Genomic DNA, 17,043 nt, shown 5'->3' on the forward strand with positions numbered 1-17,043 from the left:
TGCTGTAAAATATAAAAAGATTCTACATTTTCTTTCATTTCTCTCAAGAGAAGAGTCTTATTACTGCAAATATTGTCCAGCGTTAGATAGTAACATGACTTAATATGAATGTTAGTTAACTTTTCAGCTATTTGTTCTGAAAAGATATCAAGAATATTGATGTGATGAAGCACAAGTAGAATTTAGCAAAGCTTCAGATAAATATTAAAGTGATAATTTATATGCATAGTGTTTCTATTTCAAATTGCCATTTGGCCACTTGAAATTAAATAAAGCTTTTTTCGTGCTTATTTTAATCGCGCTCATTCAAAGATCATCGAGTCGAACAATGAAAAGCTGGCATTTTTGTCTCTTCAGAAATAGTTTGGTCTTGTCTCTTGAATAGTTGTGGAGTAAAAGTCGCGTTGAAGGCCTATATTTTGTTTTTATATCACCATCTCAATTCAAGAGGTTCGTCCCGAAAATTCATTAGATGCTTCTCGAAAATTAAAAATCGCAATAAAAAGGTAGACAAGACTGTGAATGATTCGTGTAAGCTTTTTGGCAGTTGAAATTTGAGAAGATTTGATCGTCTTTTAGGATTTGGTGTCGCATGAATACATCCATCTTGTGCCCAAGATCGGCAACAATTTCGACGATGGTTTTGTTCATGCGAAAAAGATGGCATAGGTGGCGGTTTTCGTACAAAATTCGGCGAAGTCGATCGTGACTAGTCTTACCTTTCGACAGGAATCGTTGATTGTTGCAAACGTGTCTTGTGTGTTTTCTGAGCACCTTGGGACAGACGCAAGCTATTTACGGTTATCCGTATGATCACACGACTGCAGATCTGATGATGCTGAGGTGTTGTATGAACCATAGACTTTTTCGCACAGTAGCTTTCGCGTCAATTTAATTGCTTGCAATTCCATAGATTTCATTTTTGCGTGAGACGTGTCTTGGGTGTTGCTGCGTCTGATGTATCCCATGTTGAAGATGGTGTCATTCGTTAATCTTACATGTCGAAGTTGATGCACATTGTGCAGATTGTCCCATCTGTAATCGCGGTACGCTTCTTGTACTAAATGGGATACGCAGCCACGGATCCTTTCTTGCATTTTTGCGTTTAGTACCACCCCAGGGCTCGTCTTTGGCCATCCATTCGGTCAATTGATCCTTATTAACCACATCATCTGGTAAATAGGCGGCGATGATCTGCAATACTTGTTCTTCGTCCAGGAAATGCTCCTCAGTAATGCCTTCCACAGGCTCAGTGAGAAGGATTCCTGTTGTAATCAGCCTTGTTATTGTAAAAAGGCTACTAAGTCGATGACTTGCGAATTAAATTTTTTATGAAGAGCTGAATATTATTAAATTAAGTCTGAGTGAGAGTTTTATAGAGAGTATTAATGTTGTCAGTATGATAAATGTGGTCAATATGATTATTTATCAATATTATGTTAGTAGCTATTCTTATTGTCAGTACTCTTATTCGTATTCTTTTCAGATGCGATAGAGGAATGTAGAATGTATGCTCTACTGTAAAATCATACTCGAGTTATTATAATGATTATCTCATCAAACACATCAGTGGCATCGTCAGGTTGCGGCTGGGTGGTGTTGCCAGCCAACAATACGAACCTCCACGGTTCCATATCATATTTTGTTTGGGAAACGGCTACAGGACAAGTCGGAACATCACGTACAATCAGGACCGGAATCAATTCGGCATCACATAGTTTTTGCGAACCCAAACGGGCGTTTTCTTCAGTGAATTTTAGCCCGTAAATTCATCAAGCAGCCTGAGCGGCGGATCGCATGGCAAAATGCAGCGAGATACAGAGGAATAAGTACAAATGGAAGTAAATATAGATCTGGGCTGACTGAGTCGTGTTTGAGGCTACTCTTGGGGAAAATTCTGCCCAATCGTTCTTCACTTCGCTTGCCTTGATTTTTATTCTGACGCACTTGGTTTTTCAAAAGGCTCACTTAACTTAGGAAGGATTGTATTGGTTGAAGGCATTTGTGCAACCAATTTTAAAAAATTGGATTGACCAGAATGAAAAGTGTATTGCTGATAACATGAAATGGAAATATTGTATGTCAAGATGATACGATGTGCTATTTTTTAAGCAAAAGATGCTCGCGACTTGAAGCTGCTGGATTCAGCACAGTCGATTGTCAGTACGTCTATAGTATAAGACGGCCAATTGTCAGAAAGAGTTGATAGAATATTTAACACAGGTTAAATCTGAAAAGAAAAGCTGCGATAGGTTTATAGAAATAAAGAGCACATTTAAACACTGGAATCAAAGCCATACTTTGCTGATAATACACGTAATTTGTCCTTGAGAGAATCTAGAGCAAGGTAAGTGCCTTTTAAGTGACGGTCACCGCTGTTCGGATCAAATGATGTACGGCCATGGAGCACACGTCTGTTGGCAAACATAACTAGTTGACCTGGTTGCAATGTCAATTCGAATCGAAGAGACTCATCTTCAACAAAATCCGCAAAACGTTGGAATGCCCTATAAAATTGTCTGGTCTTTTCAGGGCTCAAGTCGTCTAATGGTCCCTGAAACTGAGGTGCATAATTGACGTGACTAGCCCAGGCTGTACCACTATGCTCTTCATCGTCAACGATAGTAGGTCGTTTATAATACATGTGATGACCATTATTCAAATAATGAAATGTAACAGGCGTTGACTTGAGTACTTGGTAATCCTCAGGATACTTGGCTTTTAGTAGTTCGACTGCACGGAACGAATCTACAAAAATACTTGAGCCTCCAGTGACACTGTTCTTTAAACTGTGTAACAATTGAACTCCAGGGGGACTATCCAGGTACCTGCAAAAAGAAAGAGAAATGGGTTAAGCTGGGCTTACACATTTCTTTACTGCTTACATAAGATCCATATGAAATCCCAAATACAAACTTGTATAGGCAATATTAATAGATTTAGCAACGTTCTTGACATCAAAATCGCGACCATAAAATGTTTCTTGAACAGGCCCAATACGCTCAGCAACTTCTGTCACTGCACTGTCAACGGTAGGTACATCTTTCAAGAACACCAGACCCTTGTTATACAAGCGCTGAACAGCCTTAGAGAGACCATGATCCGTATTCATGTAGTCATGGTAACTTATCCAATCGAGTTTATACTCATCTCGATTCCAAGTTTGTGGGGTTATATGATTAAATCTAAACCTTTCAGCTATCTTGCTTGATTGATATCGACGCAAAAAATCAAGGCTGTATCGACTAGTATGTATCTTGTCTTCACCACCGTGGCGAAGAGGCTGATTCCATGTTATTTCTGCCTCTTCTCCTACAATTTTTACATCTATAGGTTGAATATCTAATGGTATATCAGCAGAAGAATGCAGTTTTTGACTACTTGAGGGGTGAAGGCATTGTGGACAAGGACAGTTATCTCTCAACCAAAGGTAGCTGTAGGTGGAATCAGTCTCTCCCCATTTGACATGTAGTGCATCTTGTTCACAGCGTGTTGTTACTTTTTGTGAAGCTGCAGTAGTCAAAAGTCGTTGACCAATTAAATACAAACTAGCCCTCTTTTGTCTAAATGGTTGCAGTAATATTCTGGAGTGCATACAATAAGGTACAATGAAAAAGGAAGGGGGAACCCTTATTCCCCAGATTATTCGTCATAAAATATACACAGACATTCTCACCCCGCTTATGTTCCGCATTAATATCATGGCATGATCTCTCTTTTAACATGTGATCAATTCCGCTTTTCCTTCTTTCATTTAGCAACCGTCTTTCATTACATATGTTTAGCTTAGTTTAATAATTCTTCTTTGTTTCTTCAAGTCTATTGACTAAACATCGGCTTTGCCAGTTTATTTTAACCGGCGATAAGATGGTATCAAATCATACTTTTCCCCGAGGCAAGATGACTTCTTTTTACTCTCGACAGATAAAACCTTTACTGTTGTAAAAGGATTACTAAATTTCTTCACTGTGCATTTCTTCAAAAACTTCATTCAAAGACATACAACAGCCAAGTGCTAACTATCAGTACAGTTCAGATGTGCAACAAAGCGGAAAACATTGATCGATATCGCCGATCTTTCAGCAAGCATCAGAGCGACGCACAGCATTGCTACCTCCTCCTATCAAAATTGTACATTTCAATGTAGGTTCCATTTAGTTTGAAATACCAGCTGCGATAAGCTAGAACTTAGATCTATTCCCAGGACAATGCATTTTGCAGGATATACCTGTAATTAGTATCCTATAGTGAATCCATATATCTTTATCAAATATTTCATGTCATGCTGCTAAGCAATAATTACGACGACATCATCTACGTACACTAAATAATTCAATAAAGGCGCAGCTTCGGATGAAGGAAAGAGATCATCGGTTAGCAAAAGCACCGATACAAACGAGGGAAAAGAAAAATGCTCCCTGGCTTATCAATTCCCATACTTGGGTACATCTTTTCTCAAAAAGAGGGTGCAGCGTGTGTGTGAGATAAGAAAGATTAGCCGGCACAGTTTCCAGGAAAATTGGTATAGAAATTTATGCTTTCCTTGTTTTGGTAAAAATGGAATAAACTCCGCGAGGAACATCCCTTTCTGCGGATTTGCCTTGTTTTTCTTTATCTCCTTTCTACTACTTCTTTTCTTCTTTCTTTATCTCTCCTCTTTTCTTCCCTTTTTTATATCCTTTAATATTTTTTTATACTTTTCCTTAATTACTTGGATTTTAACTCTGTAAGCATAAAATAAGAGAAAGCAAGATTGAGCTCATTACTGAAACTAAATCTAGCTTTATATAAAATGATGCTCTATAAGTTGGTTGTCCTTGGAGACGGTGGTGTTGGAAAAGTAAGAAAGGGAAATAAATGAATGCTTTAGCTATTAACCTTTAACTCGTAGACTGCGCTTACTATACAAGTAAACTAATATAAAAAAACAACAACAAAGCCTTCATACTGATATATACATTTACATATTTTTTACGAAAATAGCTCTGTTTAAACCATTTTGTAGGTTAGTTTGACACATTCTTTATACATATATTATTACTAACCATTTCTATTACTCTATAGAGGTATACACTTACATATATTCTTGATATTTTATGGTGTGCAGAGTTAATACTCCTCTTACTCTTAGACCTATGACCCTACTATCGAAGACTCATACCGTAAACAGGTGGTTATTGACGACCAACCATGCATCTTGGAAGTGCTTGATACAGCAGGCCAAGAAGAATACACCGCTTTGAGAGATCAGTGGATTAGGTAAATAGGATCACATTTGTAATAATTTTTCTAATACCATACTTAGAGACGGTGAAGGATTTTTGCTGGTTTACTCTATTACCTCACGCTCTACATTTGAGCGTATTGAAAGATTTAGAGATCAGATATTTAGAGTGAAAGATGTAGATAATGTACCTATGATGCTCGTAGGAAATAAGTGTGATAAAGTAACAGAAAGAGAAGTGACTCGAGAAGAAGGACTTGCGACTGCTAAGCGCTTGGCATGTGACTTTATTGAAACTTCAGCAAAAACTTGTGTTAATGTTGAAAGATCATTCTATCAAGTAGTCAAAGCCATTCGAGCTCAAAGGGAAGGCTTACGTGCTAAGCCAGGATACAAGCCTGATAAAGTAAAGAAGAGCAAGTGCTGTATTTTATAGATTCTACAATTTTAATAAGGGAGAAGAAGTAATAAAGTGAAATAATTGCTTAAATAGTGAATACATTTTAAACTATTTATAATCATACCAGATACCTCATTACTATACGGCGGTTTTCCTACAAAAAAGGGATCGGTTGTATAGAGTAAATTAACTTTATATACAAACTATTGTTGCGCATAAATTAAAGACAAAGATAAGGAGTTGAAACATACAAGTGCTTATACTGTTTTATTAAAAATAAATTTCAGAAAGAGGATAAAATTACGATGTGTATGAAAAAAAAATTAATTGGCGCATATTAAAAAAAGTATTTAGGCAAAGGCTAAAAATAAAATGCGGGCAAAAGGAGACGACATACAAGTGAGTAATAAACACCAAGGAGAGAATATAAAGAATTATACAGTTAGTTATGTAAAAGGATTATTATATATAACTTACTCCGAAGGCATCTAGATGTGTCCTAGCGATAACTAGAACGGAAGATCATCATCTAAGCGTGTTCTAATTCTTGGTTGCTCCTGATCGTCCATTCTTCTTCGATGCCTTGTAGGAGCAACAGCAACCCGGAGAAACTTATGAGGAACCATGCCATTAGTTCGAAACCCACGGAGGATGTGCATAATTGAGGCAAGCTGCAGCATCCCTGTTCCATAAGCGATATCTACTTAGCGCTGCCATGGCGGGTCTACAGTATAGATTGATGCATCTACAAGCAATGTTCAATCAGAATAAAGTCATCCAAGTGGTTAATGTATTATTACCTTAAAAGACCATGGTAAACAACCGTGGAATATCGCTCTCATTGATACGGTCGTGAGTTTGGAACTCGGCGAAACATGTGAAAGCTTTCGTTGTGGCATGTTGGACAGCACCTACTGACCTTGTACTCGCCTATAAGAAAGACTTGAAACCCATGATTCTTGAGGAGTCTTTGGAAACCAAGGTTACGGATGGGCTCATGGTACCTAGCATGGGAAGCGGACCAGTTTCCCATCACAAGCACGGCGTCTTCTCTAAACTTGGCACGTAAGCCTTGAATAAGGTTTTGATTGGCATGTTGATTGTTGAAGTACGCTGAAAGGCGGATCTTGCGAAAGAGAGGGTATCCATTATCATGGTTTGTGATGATATGTCCATAGAATCGACTGAGAACGGTAGACTGTTCAGACCTGGTTTGAAGGAAGTGGTCAAAGTGTTCTACGGATACAGTGCTGCTTGGCTGTTAAGAAAGAGCTTGCTCAGATTGAGCGACATCAGACTCCTGGGCTTTGAGATCTTGCAAGATTCGACGGTACTTTTTGATTTTCCACGTCTTGTCTTGCTGTTGTTTAGTGTACCGAAATTGCACTAGTTGCTCTGGTGTAGAGTTTTCGTATACACAACACAATATATCCCTTCTTCCAGAATTCACAGCGACACATCGACCAGAAATCCTTTGATGATTTTGACGAGTTAGATCGGTAGTGTAGGAGGTAGCTTCATACTCCACTGTAAACTTTGCCGTGTATCTTGTTTGCCTGTCAAACCTCTTCTTGAAGACCATGACACCAACACTATCAGTCTGAATAGTGTCACGGAATCTAAGCTGTCCACCTTCTTGAGGTTTGATGGCCTTTGAATCAAGGTTGACAACTCGGCTGCAGTAGTCCAATTTATCAACAGCATTAGACTATCGAATCCCCAGGATGTTTTGGTAGAGAATCTTGCTGTCGATCGTAACGTAACAAGGAGACCATGAGAGCCGGAGAGGAAAGCAATTGAAGACGGGCAAACCAAGATGTTCAAAGAGACGAGAAAATTGATAGATGGCCTTAAAGTGGTTGACAGGGCTACGCTTGGCATCATAATAAAGTCTCCGTTCGTCAAAGTTGTAGCTTTCATCATAAGCATCAAAAACAAGCTGAAGAGTGCTAAGAGCATTCATATAAATAGGTTCTTGAAGTAGTTGTTCCATATCTATAGGCTGCTGCAAAATAGCCTACTTGAAAGTCTGTGCTGGTAAAATGATGCCTTGACGGATGCGGTGCTTGATTTCATCATCTTCCATATCTTGTGTAGACAGATCTCGTCTCAAATCTACTATTCGTTGCCGAATGCGAAGTAAAGAACTAACGGCATGTCGAAGGTGCTGACCAAATCTAAGGTGAACGTTGTTGGCGTAAGCTGTATAGATGTTAGTATCTTCGATTATAGCAGATTGCTGAACATATATGAAGTTGAATCTCTGGTAGTTGGTGATTCTAAGGTAACCAGTCAAGTGCCGATTGAGTAATTAACCAATGAGAGCCATACTTTAAAGAAAATCCTTGTTGATATATCCTTGTATTCTGAAATTCATGTCTTGCAGCTCCCGAAGGAAGATGAATTTCGAGAAAAAATAGGCGTGCATGGTGGTGGTGTATACACGTTCGACGAAGCTTTCGAGTGTTTCACGATGAAGGTTGTTCCAACCAATGCCATCAACAGAGGATTTAACAACCAAAATACGGTCGCCGAGTGCGAGGAAACTAGAAGTACTCATAGCCGATGAATCGAAGGAGCTTGGAGCGGAGCCTTCATCCATGGTGAGATACCTATTGAATATATATATAGTTGGTTAAAGATTATCTCTAATAGCTTAAAAAGATTTTTACTTACTTTTAGTTAAATGAATATGTATATTTATAAAAGATTGAAGAACTAGAAAAGTGATAGAGGTGAACCTACAAGATACATTGTTAGATAAAAATGTATCTAATCGGTTAGATAAGCTTTTACTTACTTCAAGTGCCTGATGTAGAGGTTTAAAATATAGATTGATCTTAAAAATAAGAGCAATGGAGATATATCTATTAAATGTATTGTTAGCTAAAGGTTGCTTTCAACAGTTTAACTACGCTTTTACTTACTTGAGTAAAAAGATGATTAAAAGCTTTTTTAAGAAAGAAAAAGAATGAAATGATAGTGAAATGAATAATTTCGTAGCTAAAATAGTACCTTGTTTATAATGAAATTCATTATATGTTCAGAAGAATGAACATAAATTTAGAACTAATAATGAACGAGAGTGATATATATCATGCTATTCTCTGAATAATTTAATTGATGTGAAGCCTTTCAACATGGCTAAAGTTAAATTTTACAGAGAATGCCGGTTAAACTTCTTGATTTTAAAGCATATAAATACTTCTTGAATTACTAAATAGAGAGAGAAATGACTCATTATTAAGGCATGCACTAGTGTGGTCACTATTACCAGACGGATAGCTTGAATGGCTTTTAGTCCTCTGTAGTTAAAAGGTTGTTATTTCATTGAATACAAAAAAAGAAATAAAGATGAAAACAAAGAATACCTTTGCTTTTAGTACACAACATTATAGTAATAACAGCATATTGCCTGAATTGTCAACTATTATGTTAAATGACTAAATGTTATTGTATAAAGAAATAAAAATGCTCTGAAAATAAAGTAAACGTGTTCTATGAATAAGATTAAGATGAGTCATGTAACTTTAAAATATAAATATGTATATTTTAAGACAGATTTAAAGATGCTCTCTATTATTATAATCTTAGGCTACACTTTATTAATCCTAAAGCAGAGATCGCACCTAAAATCGTTATTGTTTATACTCGGGCTTTGGACACTGTGACCACAGCAGGCAGTCTTTTTTTGACCCGGCCATACTACGTTTCGAATTAATATGAAATGCAGACTCATCGAGAAAGATGCAGTTAATTCTAAAGCCCATGTCCGTACACTCTTACTTACTAACTCAGTCGAATTTTATCTTCACTGTCCCTATATACAGGCTGCAATTGAGCCTTTTTGAGTGACAAGTTACATTCAGTTCTTACAAAATTATAGACAGTACTTTTAGAGATTTTGAGATCCTGAAACTTTTGTAGCAGCTGCTGCATTACTTGCTCCAAGACGACTGAAAGATTCTAATCTATGTACTCCAAGATCACCTACTCGTGCTCTCCATGAAGCATATGTGAGCGATCGGCTTTCTTATGTTTTATAAAAACACTATCCGGATCCGCTTTGCACATTTGAGCCCATCTTTGAGTTGTGCGAACATGAATACATAATTGTTTTACAGCAGCTAAGGCACTCATAACTTTCTCAAACATCAGTTTAAAGAATCTAACTTTGTCTTGTTCCATATAGAGTATGTACGCTCACTTACTCAATGCCTCCTTCACGCAAACATCTACGTCATCTTTTGCATCTTCATTTTTTGAAGGGAATAATTCAAAATTATTCTCCTGAGGTTGATTATGCAAATATTGGGTGTGTGAACTAACTGTTTCTAAAGCATATCGCTCTTCATCAATGATGTAGTCCATAGGCTCAGGTCTACCGTATTCATCAATTGCATTATTAAGTTCGTCTTCATAGAAAATTTGAAAGCTCATTTTGTAATACTCGGTTTTTAATAAAAAGAACTGACAGTGCTTTTATGCTTAATATACTCATATTTTGTACGACAAAGCTTCTACATATACGACATTTAATTTGTCAATAAGCGAAATCAACTAATGGTTAACGTGTCATTAGAATTTAACAAACGCAAATTTTACTCTTGGCACAGTGACATTAATTCTTGGAAACTCTACATAACAAATTGAGCTATTTGTGTAATTAATTGCTTCCAGGAGGAAGGTGAAATGCCCCTCTTTGTTTATCAAACTGCCTCCTTTTTTTCAAAAATATACCCTATTTTTGATACCATAGCCTTTAGATTGATAAGAGTCTGAAGTGTATTAAAACTGTGATAATAAAAACATTAATAATAATGTAATACACCATGAGAGATATGACAAAGAAAGAGAGAGAGAAAGGGATACGGTGATTCATAGGATATTCCTTTCGATATACTCAAGAAAATAAATTGCAAAGCTAAAATTGACTACGTGTCCACCATAGATGATATAAAGGGGATCAGTTGGTGGTAGGCATCTTTTTTACTTTTCAGACACATACAGAAAAGTATGTACACTAGGACTTATCGAAGCTTTACAACTTTCATCTAAAATATTTAAGGAGTAATTTGTTTAAAGTCCTTTTTTCTTTGCTTTGCAAGCGTCTATCATAATAAACGCGATATTACAGATTTAAGATCGCTGGTAATAGTAAACAAGAAAAAAACTTATTTTGAAAAGAAAAGAGAATACTCCATAAGTTAGAGCCATATATCGAAAAATAATAGAATGCCATAAATCATCATGTATAAAAATATGCGACTAAAACGCTAAGTCTGGTTGCTCCCTACGTCATCAGACGATATAGAAGCTGCTCTCTTGACAAAGAGATGTATCTATGACTATTATTGTTACAATGTACGAAAAGAGAATAACTGATTCAATTCTCGCTGGCCAAGTGTTTGTACTATTAAAGAAAAAGAGAAAGCTTGACTTTTATGCAATCATTAATGTTGATAGTTGCGTGATAAAAAAAAAAAAGGCAAACCATTAGACAGAACCTTGTGTAGCACAACGGGCGTTATGTAGAAAATAAATGGGTAATTTCATCTAATGGATAACGCTCCTATACACAGATATGATACGATTGATTTTTTTTTTGTTTCTGCTTGGGGTCAAAAGTGCATTTACTTCACCATATATATTTCTTTTACAGCCCGTATACAGAAAGCTTACCAGAGATCAAGTTTTTCTTTCCTAGAGATCAGACAACGTTGAAGAATGTCTTAATATAGAGCTACAAAAACAGTAATAGAGTCTTCTTTTGCAGCTATTAAAACAATGCGGTTTATTCATTCATCTGAGTAAAAAGGTAAGGATAAGCACTATAATGTACTTAAATTCAAAGAGATAAAGCCTATAACGAGCAATATTATCGTTTCTTTGACTGATACAAGTACCTAGTCATTCTTTTAATATATCTCTTTTATTGGTCATTATCTCTGTCTTTTATTTACAATATGAGCATATAAATATCATAAACAGTATATTTAATGTGGTATATTTATGTAAAGTCAATATAAGCCAAATATAAAGCAGAAAAATATCATGGGATCATAGGAATAACTTGCTTTTATAATATACACAGTTTTGCAAGGCTTTACTGGATTAATTGGATTTTTTTTTTGTAAATTCGGAGCAATTTTTCTTTATTAATCAAAACAAATACTACTGCTTTTAAAGTACTTTAATAATTTTACCTCTGCTTTGATTAAATCCTCAGTTGATTATCCCAGGATATGCCCATATACTTAAGATTAGAATTGAATAGCTACTTAAGTGTGCTTATACAAGGCCAATTAGTATTGATACGCTTTGAAAAATAAATGTTATCGCAGTAAAGTGTCTTTAAAAGAAAACATGAATGCGTAGATCCTGTAACTACTTAGAATGCTATATACAAAAATGATCTTGGTTATTTGGGGAAAAATTAAAAAAGCTATATATGAGCAATAAAGTTTTGGTCCGAGCTTTATGCAAAAAGAAAATTTGGTGAATTTTAATTATCAAAATGATTTTAGTAGTTTGAACAAATACATTTTTATTTTTGAGGAGTTGCTTTTATTATAAATTTGAATAAAAATATTATAGATCTTTGTTAATTACTAACTGTATTGCATACAAGAGTAAAAAGCTACGTAAGCTTAAGAATAAAGGAAATTTTATTAATAAAGAAGCAAAAACTCACGAAGCTATATTTTGTACCTTGCATAGAACATTGGCTTTTTATTGAAAGGTACAAGCATAAAGGTAGCTGGACATTTTTATTTCAGTTTTTTTAATGTTACAGCTACCTATATTGATGAGCAATGACTTTTAAACATTACACTTCGTAAGACGTGATCTTGATTGTTATCAGTCTTTTCTTTATTATTTCGAACTTGTACTACAATAAAAGACAATAAAATAATTGAAATAAAAAATATTTGATCTTCATCTTCTTTTCGTTCGATCTTGTAACTACGCGCCTGGGTATACTTCCGTCGTTCTTACTGTCAATAAATGAGTCATCAAACCAACAAGCAAATGAGCAGCCTCCGGCATGGGCTATACAGCTCATGCAACGTCTTTCCGTTATGGAATCTACCATGGCTTCTAATCCTCTGTTCCAGGCAGGCCCTAACGTTACTATTCGTGCCCCTGGTTCTGATTTCATCCCTTCAGAACCTATGCTTGAACAATGCCCCTACATTCAGGAAGACTTTTTCAAACGCCCACTTCCGGAAGCGGACCGTCGACGCTTTCTCTTCGAGTGTCCTAAGAACTCTCTTCGTAATTATGACCATCCGAAGCTTAATAAAGTTCGTTTGTCTTCTACTGCTAAACAGCACGACACGCAACTCTACAACATCCAGTATCGCCTGTCCGGTATCACTCGCCCTTTGGATTGGTACACCTACCAGCTTTTGCACGGCAATTGGGACCTTCCCACTCTTCAATAACAGTCTTTGGATATGGTCCTCACTATTCACGAACTTTTATCCGATCTTGCTTCCCATATTACGACTCAGCGTACAGATAACATGTTTCGTGGCATCTCAAGCCAACTTGACGCTCCTTCCACTGACAACAATTACCTGCTTGATCCCAAAGAAATGGTCGATCACATCAAGCTCCAGCAAAGCGTGCAGCAAGCCACCACGCGTAGACGCAACAACAATAGGCCCCGACCTAAACGTAACGACAATCATGACACCATCAGTACAACATCTAATCAACCTGTTATCTCACGTAACACTACCAATCTCCCAGCTCTCCAATCGTCCCAGATTCCCCAATCCAAGACAGTTTTTCAACAGCGCCAATTACCAAGGAAGCAAAATTGAGATTAGTAGGTGGTCGCTTGTCCTCCTACTCCTCAATTTGGTCTTCCTCTCTCCAACAATCATTTAGCTCATGGTTTATCAATCTTATCCAACACGGTTACCGCGTTCCTTTAACATCATATCCACCACTCGTTTCACCAACTCTTCAACATCAACCCAATCACCCTCAGTCAGCAATCAACGTTATAGACAACGAGATCCAAACGCTCCTACAGAAGCAGACAATAGAACCTGCGCCGCTAGGATCAGCCGGCTTCCATTCTCAGCTCTTCGTCATCCCCAAAAAGGATGGAGGCTTGCGGCCAGTACTCAACTTTCGACGCCTCAACAGCTACTTACCATAACAACGTTTCAAGGTGGAAACCATGTCAATCATTACTCGCCTCCTACAGCCACACGACTTCCTCACGTCTATCGGCCTACAAGACGCCTTCCACCACATTTTGATCCATCCCTCTTCTCGACCCCTGCTACGCTTCCGATGGAAACAGCAAACATACCAGTACCGCGTTCTGCCATTTGGGCTAAGGCTCTCGCCGCTGATATTCACGAAGGCCTTGAAGCCACTTCTATGTTGGGCTCGACGAAAGGGGATAAGGTTGTCAGCATACCTGGACGATCTGATCATCATGGCCAAGTCGCAACAAGAATCCCTTCGACACACAGAACAGGTGTGCCAAAAAATGACCGAAATAGGCTGGTTAATAAACTTCAAGAAGTCATCACTAACTCCTTCTCAACAGATTACTCATCTGGGTTTCACCATCGACAGCAACAAGATGTCACTCTCGCTACCCGGCAAGAAAGTTCGCTCGATTCGCAGGACAGCTTACAACCTCCTGAAGAAGACATCCGTCTCATGGACAGCCTTGGCCCGCTTTGCGGGGGTAGGGACGATGCTTGCTTGGAACCTCGGCCGAAACGTGCCCGCAACCTCATTATCAATGCAGCAGCCCGTACATTACTAGACTCTTCTCATCTCGGCAGCAAACGCCAGTACGCCTTCCGACAACAAGCATATCGATTGTGGTGTGATGCCCGGGAGTATGATTATCTCGATCCCTCGCCCACACAACTGATTAATTACTTGGCAGACCAGCGTACTACGAAACACTTAAAGTCTTCCACTTTGCTAACATACACCACCGCCATTATTGCTATGTTTCCCACCGACACCCAGTCCAATATCCGTAATTCCAAGATTTATCAAGACTTCATCAAAGCACTACGCTCGAACACCATTCTCTCGCCAAAACATTGGTCCTACGATGTTACTCCTGCTATTCAATACCTTAAATCTTGGGGCCCCAATTCAGCTCTCAACAAGGCCCAGTTGACGGCGAAAACATGTTGGCTCCTCGCTATGGCTGGTTTCCTACGACCTTCCGATTTGGAACGCGTGGATTTAGACGCGACTGTGGTTTCCTCCGATAAGGTTCTCTCTCTAAATATCGTAGCCCCGAAGGAGAAACGTCAAGGCCAGCGTGTGACGAAAGTCATCACAATTCATCCACACACGGATCCTCTCCTATGTCCCGTGGCTGTTTTCGAGGAATACAAACAGCGAATCGCCTCGTCAGACTGTCGCACTGCTCACCCTTTGTTCCCAACAATAAGATTGAATAGGCTCCTCCGCTCCCTACAGAACCACAACACACCCATCGCTGCCGAACGTATCTCTAAGTACATCAAGCAGATAATGATCAAGGTTGGTAGACCCGCTCAAGCTCCTGTACCTAAGGCTCGTGGACTAGCTGCCACTCTTGCGGCACAAGCGGGCGTCTCCGTTGACAACATTATCGCCCATGGCTCCTGGTCTTCCCGCGATATCTTTGAACACTATTATCGCCTGTCCTCAGCTACGTCTACAAATTTTAGTGTATCTACTCTGGATCAACAACCAAGATCACGTCTTACGAAGTGTAATGTTATGTAAACACGAATATATGAAGTGTTGAACACATTACACGAGTAAGTGATCTTGGTTGTTCCCACCCTTCTCGTCCCTTTCTTGCCTCTGCTTTGTTTCCCGGTCTCACTCAAGAAGATGAAGATCAAATATTTTTTATTTCAATTATTTTATTGTCTTTTATTGTAGTACAAGTTCGAAATAATAAAGAAAAGACTGATAACAACCAAGGTCACTTACTTGTGTAATATGTTCAACACTTCATATATTCGTGTTTACATAACAAAAAGATAATTGCTGGAGGCGATTGTAGCATACAATTTGGAAGTGCTCTCGCGCATGAGGAGAATTACTTATTGAGCAGCTTCGCATTTTCTTTCCTATTCAATCTTTTGTCCTATTTTATCAAGAATACCACATATATGGTTAAAGCATGAGTATATCGAGGATTTTTGTTATTTTTATATAGCCTTTAGTGAGTTTTTCTCAATAAAGTAGAATAGTGTGGCTTGATTAATAAATTACCAACCAGGTACTCAAATATAGGCTAAGTAACTTTTATTATAAAGGTAAAAATCATAAGTAGAAAAGACAAGATGCAATTTTTTAGATGATCCTATATCTAAAAGAAAATGACTATAAAGGTAAATAAAAGAAAGCAAAGTTGACACAATAGAGGCTAAATAAATAGAAGGTTTATCATGAGATAATGGAGCGTCGCCTGCTTTTTTTTCGCACGTTTTTCACGAAAAGCAAGGACTTTTTTTAAAAAAAATAGAACAAGAGTAAAGAAACGAAAAGAGGAGTAAAACCTTTTTCAAATAGAAGTTTTACTATTCGTATTTTTGCTTTCTATAGCTTGTAGAAATATAGCAAACCTAAAAATATCTTTTTAGTAAGAGTTCTAAGTGAAGGAAAAAAAAAAACATTAGTATAAGAGCTAGTAAACGTGTAATTTTTTATAGTGTATCTGCTTGGTTAGTGCTATGGTATTGATTAAATTAAAGGGTAAGGCATAGACCTGTAAGTATAAAGAGCAAATATAGTATATATAAATTAGTTGTATAAGAGCAGCCATCAAAACTTTAGTAGATTAAATAAGCGATTGAATGATAAAAGTAGATAAAAAGTAAAGGTAAAAAATATTACTAAAATACAAAGTATAATCTATATTACAGCAAAGCAAAGTAAAGCTTGTAGAAAAATTTAAAAAAGATTGATGGATAGTCTGACTTATTATATGAGCAACAATAATTCCTTCCCAGAAGGGTGACTTATTGTTGCGGATACTTAAGGAGTATAGCAATAAACATAGAACAATTAGAGTCATGTTAAGCATAACCTGAGATTCAATGCATTAATCCCAATTCAGGGCCGCATAGTCTTGATTAGATTTTATTGTATTCAATTGTACACTTCTTTGGCACATAATAACTGATGTAGCCAATAAGAGCATATTACCTGTTACTGCGCACTGGATAAATAGTATTTGCTTGACAACCGTTGCTAAGTGATGGTGTGATTTGATTCAGATCCAATTACATTGCTCAGGGCCAAATCAAGTCAGCGTTGGACCCTAATTGCTATTGTTATCTCCGTTTGGAAAACTTTTATATCTGATCCAGTAAGGCAGATACATTTAAGGATCCAATGAGGTCAGGAACAAGCAGGAAGATAC

The 17,043-nt window shown here is 37.4% G+C and overlaps 5 protein-coding genes across 5 annotated transcripts; 2 read left to right on the top strand and 3 right to left on the bottom strand.

The window, feature by feature from the left end:
• Positions 1-791: 791 nt before the first annotated feature.
• On the bottom strand, positions 792-1,097 carry RHIMIDRAFT_246867 (uncharacterized protein; the record flags this gene model as incomplete). Its single annotated transcript, XM_023610353.1, has 1 exon — positions 792-1,097. One exon carries the CDS (start codon positions 1,095-1,097, stop codon positions 792-794), a length of 306 nt encoding a protein of 101 aa, XP_023470018.1.
• A 1,178-nt stretch (positions 1,098-2,275) lies between these two features.
• RHIMIDRAFT_286097 (Clavaminate synthase-like protein) lies at positions 2,276-3,595 on the bottom strand (the record flags this gene model as incomplete). The annotated part of the gene is made up of 3 exons (XM_023613349.1): positions 2,276-2,828; positions 2,886-3,498; positions 3,550-3,595. The coding sequence occupies 3 exons, from the start codon at positions 3,593-3,595 to the stop codon at positions 2,276-2,278; spliced, it is 1,212 nt and encodes a 403-aa protein (XP_023470019.1).
• Positions 3,596-4,550: 955 nt separating this feature from the next.
• Positions 4,551-5,907, top strand: RHIMIDRAFT_265680 (small G-protein Ras2). The gene is made up of 6 exons (XM_023611841.1): positions 4,551-4,726; positions 4,782-4,840; positions 4,892-4,909; positions 4,984-5,005; positions 5,130-5,259; positions 5,306-5,907. Exons 2-6 carry the CDS (start codon positions 4,793-4,795, stop codon positions 5,658-5,660), a joined length of 573 nt encoding a protein of 190 aa, XP_023470020.1. The 5' UTR covers positions 4,551-4,726; positions 4,782-4,792; the 3' UTR covers positions 5,661-5,907.
• Positions 5,908-6,133: 226 nt separating this feature from the next.
• RHIMIDRAFT_265682 (uncharacterized protein) lies at positions 6,134-7,056 on the bottom strand (the record flags this gene model as incomplete). The annotated part of the gene is made up of 5 exons (XM_023611842.1): positions 6,134-6,306; positions 6,329-6,369; positions 6,425-6,459; positions 6,490-6,882; positions 6,916-7,056. Coding segments are annotated over 5 exons (783 nt in total), but the record flags the coding sequence as incomplete, so codon positions are not given.
• A 7,259-nt stretch (positions 7,057-14,315) lies between these two features.
• RHIMIDRAFT_246871 (uncharacterized protein) lies at positions 14,316-15,392 on the top strand (the record flags this gene model as incomplete). Its single annotated transcript, XM_023610354.1, has 1 exon — positions 14,316-15,392. One exon carries the CDS (start codon positions 14,316-14,318, stop codon positions 15,390-15,392), a length of 1,077 nt encoding a protein of 358 aa, XP_023470022.1.
• Between the last annotated feature and the right edge of the window lie 1,651 nt (positions 15,393-17,043).

Source organism: Rhizopus microsporus, assembly GCF_002708625.1.
Source record: "Rhizopus microsporus ATCC 52813 unplaced genomic scaffold scaffold_2, whole genome shotgun sequence".
NCBI classification, from domain to species: domain Eukaryota; kingdom Fungi; phylum Mucoromycota; class Mucoromycetes; order Mucorales; family Rhizopodaceae; genus Rhizopus; species Rhizopus microsporus.

Bases quoted from the DNA above. Each gene is read 5' to 3' on its own strand.
- RHIMIDRAFT_265680 (XM_023611841.1), top strand. From the start codon at position 4,793: ATGATGCTCTATAAGTTGGTTGTCCTTGGAGACGGTGGTGTTGGAAAA. The intron at 5,006-5,129 runs GTTAGTTTGACA...CCTCTTACTCTT, and splicing joins CTGTTTAAACCATTTTGTAG to AGACCTATGACCCTACTATC. The intron at 5,260-5,305 runs GTAAATAGGATC...TACCATACTTAG, and splicing joins TTGAGAGATCAGTGGATTAG to AGACGGTGAAGGATTTTTGC.